The following is a 7,186-nucleotide window of genomic DNA, read 5'->3' as shown; positions in this document are numbered from 1 at the left end:
CTTAGTATTAAGTGTTTACTCCAGAGTAGGGATGGAAGTATCTGCCAATTTCAGTTCTTTCTGTTTTTCATTTTCCCCACCTTAAATTCTGTTTTCCATATTTCTGTAACAATTCAAGAGTAAAAAACCCGAAGCATCATGAAAATCCTTCAGCTTTTGGTGTAAGTTCTTCCTAATAAACACATTTTTGTATGCACTTTTTGCAAGCAGCTTCTCCCAAGAAAAGGCTTTTTTTGTATGTATCTTCACTAGCATCTTTATTTCTAATGCACAGTTTTCCCCAGTTCATGCATTTTGTAAACATTGTTTGGTTGGAGAACTGCACCGCAAAATTTGGAGAAGTGCAAATTTCAAAGGACGGCTGTGTTTCAGTTTCTGTAATGCTGCGGAAAGTGCAGACCCAGATGATTCGGCTTTAGATGCAAGTTGAATCAAATTTCTCCCTCATCCCTACCTGCGTGTTTACTGAACTGGGCTAAATGTTGCGGAATGTGTTCGGAATCGAAGCTAGGCCTAATCTGTTATTGCTTAATCATTAGCACAACATGATACAAACTGAAACTGTTTGGAAATAAATCATGCCTACAACCTTGCTTTCTCTCCAAGCAAGAAATGTTTAGCTTAATGTACGAGCATGCAGAGAGCACTCCTCAGCAATGGACAATTATCCTAGTAGCTTTGAAAGAACATTTCAGCAAAAAAGGCTCAAAAGCAATTGACATGAGAAAGTCCCTGCCTGTGGGGATGCAATGTAGGACTGGGCACTTCACCATCTATGGGTCCCATGGATGGCAGGGCCCCATGGATGGCAGGACCTAAGGGAGTAGCATGGAGGAGGTTGCCGGGGCGATGGCCCTGGGCACATTTTTTGGGGGGGGGGGCACTGCACATTTGGCTCATTACATCAACCTGCCAGCCCTGTGCCACTTTGCGAGGTTGGGATCTGATCTGAATGAATCACCGGGTAAATCTTACCATCAGATCACAGACTCACAAAGCAGCTTGGGCTGGCAGGGTGGTATGAGAAGGATTGCAACACCCATGCGTCCTTTGATCCCGGCCTCACCCTTGCTTAGCGAGGCTGGGATTGAAGGATGCGTGGCTGTTGCATCATTTTCACACCAGCCTGCCTGCCCTGAGCTGCTTTGCAAGGCTCAGGTGATCAAAGTGCCACGTCAGCCGAGCTCCCCCCTGCATGGGTGGGCAGGTGGTGCAGCATGGCCCTGCTTGGCTCTGGTATGGGGGGGGGTCATGTCATCGGCGTGGGCTGGGCTGCTATTGTGGGCTCCATTCACCCTCTATGCCAGGCATAGGCAAACTCGGTCCTCCAGATGTTTTGGGACTACAACTCCCATCACCCCTAGCTAATAGAACCAGTGGTCAGGGATGATCGGAATTGTAGTCCAAAACATCTGGAGGGCCGAGTTTGCCTATGCCTGCTCTACACCCTGTTCTCCGGGTGTTTGAGTGCCCCGGACACCAGCAAACCACGCTATGCCACTGGCAGGGCCCACTGCTGATGTCTCTCATGGCTGCCCTTCTCTCTCTCTCTCTCTCTCTCTCTCTCTCTCTCTCTCTCTCTCTATATATATATATATATATATATATATATATATAAAATATCCAACTCTATTCTCTGGAGAGTACCAGGCAGTTCAACTGTTTATAAAAATTTAAATAAAGCTCAAAGGAATTCACATGATGCCCTTTAGCTACCTGGCATTCACCACTTCCAAACAGGGCTCACAGAAGCTTCCCTTGCCTACGCTTTGGGGGCTTTGGCAATTGGGCAATATCTTCCGCCCACATTCTTTTTCTTACATCTCAAGTGAAAGGATTAGTGTCATCCCCCCCTGCCACCTGCCGGAGCAATGGAATCTAAAGTAGGAATTGGAGAATGGAATTAAAATATTGTTGAGCTGTCAGAGGGATACAGAACGCCTGACAGGTTGGAAATGTGACAATGTGGAAATGAGAAAATGGTAAAGCAGTTAATTTTAGGGCTCACAGCTCTACAAAGGGCAGAACCTTTCAACCGACCTAGGGCAGGGGGAAAAAAGCCCAAGCATTAAGGTTTACCACTGCCTTGCAGGTTGCTGGTAAATACCCCGGGATTATCTCTTAAACTGACCAAATGATTCAGTTAGAGGTAGGTAGCCGTGTTGGTCTGCCATAGTCAAAACAAAATAAAATAAAAAATTCCTTCCAGTAGCACCTTAGAGACCAACTAAGTTTGTTCTTGGTATGAGCTTTTGTGTATCTGAAGAAGTGTGCATGCACACGAAAGCTCATACAAGAACTCATACCTGAAGGAGCGTCTCCACCCCCATCGTTCAGCCCGGACACTGAGGTCCAGCTCCGAGGGCCTTCTGGTGGTTCCCTCCCAGAGAGGTTACAGGGAACCAGACGGATGGCCTTCTTGGTGGTGGCGCCCCACCCTGTGAAACGCCCTCCCATCAGATGTCAAGGAAATAAACAACTATCTGACTTTTAGAATACATCTGAAGGTAGCCCTGTTTAGGGAAGTTTTTTAATGTTTGATGTTTTATCCTGTTTTTAATATTCGGTTGGAAGCTGCCCAGAGTGGCTGGGGAAACCCAGCCAGATGGGTGGGGTATAAATAATAAATTATTATTATTATTATTATTATTATTATTATTATTATTATCATCATCATCATCATCATCATCAACATCATCATCTTCATCATCACCACTACCACAACCACCGGTCATCAGACAGAAAGGAGAGGGAGGCACAGCGGGGCAGGGGGAAAAAAACTGCAAAAAGGCTAAGACCAACCTGTGATCACTGGCTTTGTCTTCCTGGTGAAGGAAGGCCAACTTCCTACTGGCCTGATGCTTTTACCACACAGGATGGGCCCATATGCTTAACAGCTGTTCCACAGATGGGTCAATCCTGAAGGGTGTTGGTGACACTCCACAAGCAGGTTTCCTTTAGGAATGCTGCTTCTGCAGCGTCACTCACGCAGGGTCGGTCCCCATCACCAGCACAGGATAGACCCCCCCACACCAGAAATTCAAATAAATTTCATGGAAAGAAGAGATCCAAAAGACTGGGACCTTTGGTTCTGTGTATCTCAGCTGTGAGCCTGAAGTGACTGTCAGTAGCCATTTGCAACACAGCACAAGAGTCTGTTCTTCATTCTTGGGTAGCACACCTAAATAGTTCTTTCGCTCTGAATCAGAACACCTGGTGCTGAATCAAACCTTTCCCCCCTTTAAGAAAACAAAAATCAACAAAAACCCATTACCAATTTATCCTAACTAGGGAGCGCAGTCATACATGGTGGTTCCCTGCCTAGGACAAAGTTGTAGTTTCTGCAAACCATTTTAGGATAAATTGGGGGCATTGCATGAAGGGAAAAGGTGTTGTGGAACAACCTGCCAGCTGAACATTTTCGTGGAGTGGGTGACAGTGACATCTCGTGGCTGCCAGCTGCTATTGTTTTTCCTCCTTGACAGCAGAGCAGGAAGCAGACATACCCTCCTCACTCATCATCACGCAGCACGGTCATGAAGTCAACCAAATGAGGCCAAAACTTTTAGAGCCAGTTGGGAATTTATTTATTTCAAAGCTGCTGGAACTCTGGCAAGTGCCACCGGGGACGGAAATGCCAGGCTCTGGCTGTGCCTGGTTTTCTTTCAAAGTGTCACAGTTTAGGGAAACAGTTGGAAGAGTCGGGATGCATTCAGACACAGGGAATGTTGCTTTAGTTTTCCTGATTACAATGCCAGTGCTTCTTTCCCATTTTCTCATGCTCCTTTCATGCTGCAGTACCTGCTGTGTTACAGAACTGTTGCTTTCTGAGCAATACACAGACATGGCGTGCTAAATTTTGCACAGATCAGTGATGCAGAAATGAACATCGCCGGACAACATTTCCACTCCCTCACCCTTTCCGCATGTGCATGCTTCGGTTCTCCCATGAGCCCCCCCATGAAAACAGCAAGGAATAACTGTATGCTAGTATACCACCCCAAATTTTGTCATTTCATTCATGGTTTCCTGGGTTGCAGATGTAAACTTCCACTATGTTCCACTAGAGTTTCAAAAGTGGCTTTTATGCTGTGTGAAAGCTCAAATATACTACAGAAAGTAACAGGGAAATGTTACTGTGTTTTGTGTGAATGCAGCCAGAGTTAGGCCGAAAGGGAGTGACTGGCCAATACCTCCTGGCAAGCTTTATGGCTGAGCAAACATTGGAAGGAGGGGGATATTCGTACGGTATATTTCCCTTCCACTGACTGTTTATGTTCTTATGACATTGCGACTTTTGGGATTGCCAAACAGGCCTGCTCTTTTAAAATAAAATGAACATGCAGGGATTTGGGAATCAAATGAATGTGCAGACATCTGAAGATGAGAAAAGCCCTGCCTTCAGACGAAAGTTCTATCTTCCCAGTGGTCAACTGGATGCATCTGGAAAGCAACTGGACTTTCACATTGAACTGTGCCTTCACAAACACCTGAAATTCTACTGATGCCCCCCAGCAACTGGTCATTGATTCTTGAGTTTACATACTGGTAATTCAATTCCAAAGCTATATAAAGTTGGTGGCGTTCACTTAGTGTTGCCATATGTCCGGAATTTCCCGGACACAGGCGGTATTCGGCCCTCGTAAACAGCATCTGGGCGGAAATCACTTTAATGTCCAGGAAATTCCAGGTGTAAGGCAGTCCATGTCGGAAATCCTACTTCACTGTATTGTCTGGCAACAGCTTCCAGATGTTAATTATATCACGTGTCACTTATGTAGGATGACCAGGATTTGTGGTGACCCCATACCCCAATCAGCATGGTCAATGGTCAGGAATGATGGGTGTGTAGTCTACCAACATTTGGAGGGGCACAGCTGTCCTGTCCCCACACAATGGTAAGAAGTAGCTTCTTTAGTCTAACCCAGCAGTGGGAACCTTTGGTCTTCCAGATGTTACTCAGCTACAACTCCCACTAGCCCTAGCAAGAATGGCCAAAGATGGTAGTGTTGTTCAGCGACATCTGGAGGACCAATATTTCCAACATGTGGTCTAATCTGAATTTACTGACCATCAGCTTTATTAGATGGCTTAAGAAAGGGATAAAATGTTCTCTAACCACCAGTGACCTAATCCCTCCTTTTTTAGGGTTTTCCCCCCTCAAATCCCTCTTTTTCTCACACCCCCAGATGTAAATCTGTTGCTAAAGTCCTTTATCACTAGCTCCTGGTTAAGGAAGAAGATTGCCCTCCGGGGCCACGAACATGGCATAGCAAAACATTTCTGGTCTCTAAAGCACAATTGCACAAAATTAAACTAGGAGAAGCAAAGTTAATCTGATTATTGCACATTTAAAAACCACTCAAACACCCAATTAATCATTGTTGCTTTGGGTGGGGATTTGTCACGAAATTATTCCTTCCCTTCCCTCTTGGCATGTTTGTGGAAAATAGCGCACTTCTCTTAATGACTTGGGTGAAGGATGAAGTGCCAATGCCAAAAGGGGCCTTTTTGTAAATTCTGCTGATTGCAGCAGTGCACGGCTGGAATTCTGGATGTCCCCCTCACACATACATCAGGCTTCACAAAAACAACAACAGCAAGTTGTGCTTAGTATGGAGGAAAAGGTTCTGCAAGAAGCTTATGAAATGTGCCTTTAGGAGTCCAGGATTCTCCCCAGAGTGTCTCAAAACCAGCTTGAAGGAGGATTGAAGGAATATTTCTAGGGATCCTACAGCAATCATGGCCTTCACGGTTGATATATTATCACTTGCAAATTGATCTTCCTTTGATTCTCCTGCATCTTCTGCGGGCCCATTTGGGGAAAGTAATATTGCTCTGGAAAACGTTTAAAGCATTTATTACAGTTCTTCAGCAGAAATGCCAGTTGAGTGCTCACGTAATGACAACTGCAGACCTAGAATGTTTTCTTCCAGCTGGTTGAAGTCAGCAGAGAGATCATCAAAGTTCAATAAATAATAATAATTATTATTATTTTGAAAAAGAAAGAAAATATTCTCTTCCCTTAAGAGTTTTCCCTGATATTGTGAACAGAGCAGAGGAGATGGAAGGATGTCTACCCTTGTGAAAGATCTGAATTCCATCAGTTCTTGAGCAAAGGAGAAAGGGCGTTCTACTTGATGAAATTCTTAATTGTCCACCTTTGTCCTGTGCAGCTTCGAAGAATAAGATCCATACCTGACATGCCTTTATTCTCAACTTCCAAACAGCGGCCTGTCCCTTTGTTTAGAATTGCACCATTCTGAAAAAGAAAGGGGAAAGAAATCAATGTATACAACCATCAGTAGGGCAATTGGAGAATAACAACAACAACAACAACAACAACAACAACAACAACAACAACAACAACAACAGAGATTTGAATTGTAAGTGTTGACTTATCCTATTTCTGGAACAGTAAGCAATCCAGTGTGTATGATTGGTACACACTGTTTGTTGTTGCGTTCAGATTGCAAACAACACGTGATGGATTACATCAACCATCCATTTGTACTGCACTTCCTTTGCATGGAAATGAATGAGGAGGAATAATGCAAGTCATGTTATTTCACCATGAGATGAATAATGTAGTTTTTTCACAGGAGGTGAAGAACAGAAACAGAGCTGCATGTAACAAATATAGGGCAGAACGGAAAAGGATGTCCATTAGCCATCAGTCTAACTTAAAACACACACCCAATATGTGACAAGGGTGGCGCTGTGGTCTAAACTACTGAGCCTCTTGGGCTTGCCAATTGGAAGGTTGGCGGTTCAAATCCCCGTGATGGAGTGAGCTCCCGTTGCTCTGTCCCAGCTCCTGCCAACCTAGCTGTTCGAAAGCACACCAGTGCAAGTAGATAAATAGGCACCGCTGCGGCGGGAAGGTAAATGGCATTTCCGTGCACTCGTCACAGTGTCCCATTGCACCAGAAGCAGTTTAGTCATGCTGGCCACATTACCCAGAAAGCTGTCTGTGGACAAACGCCAGCTCCCTTGGCCTGAAGCGAGATGAGCGCCACACCCCACAGTCACCTTTGACTGGACTCAACCATCCAGGGGTCATTTACTTACTTACCTTTTACCACCACCCCCCATTGGGAAACCCAGTGAGGACTGGGCACGTCCAGTGGTCTCAGAATCCCAACTGGAGGACAAGCAAAGAAATTTCTTCCACTTGGCTGGCTGT

The 7,186-nt window shown here is 45.0% G+C and overlaps 1 protein-coding gene across 1 annotated transcript in view; it reads right to left on the bottom strand.

Annotated features, from left to right (window-relative positions):
- Positions 1-5,326: 5,326 nt before the first annotated feature.
- GALNT17 (polypeptide N-acetylgalactosaminyltransferase 17) overlaps positions 5,327-7,186 on the bottom strand; it is a 117,699-nt gene continuing 115,839 nt past the window's right edge. Inside the window, exon 11 of the mRNA XM_033171736.1 lies at positions 5,327-6,262. Coding sequence (XP_033027627.1) covers positions 6,134-6,262 — 129 coding nt within the window. The 3' untranslated portion in view covers positions 5,327-6,133. The remainder of the gene's footprint in view (positions 6,263-7,186) is intronic.

Source organism: Lacerta agilis, chromosome 15 (assembly GCF_009819535.1).
Source record: "Lacerta agilis isolate rLacAgi1 chromosome 15, rLacAgi1.pri, whole genome shotgun sequence".
NCBI classification, from domain to species: Eukaryota; Metazoa; Chordata; class Lepidosauria; order Squamata; family Lacertidae; genus Lacerta; species Lacerta agilis.
This window is presented reverse-complemented; position numbering and strand designations above follow the sequence as displayed.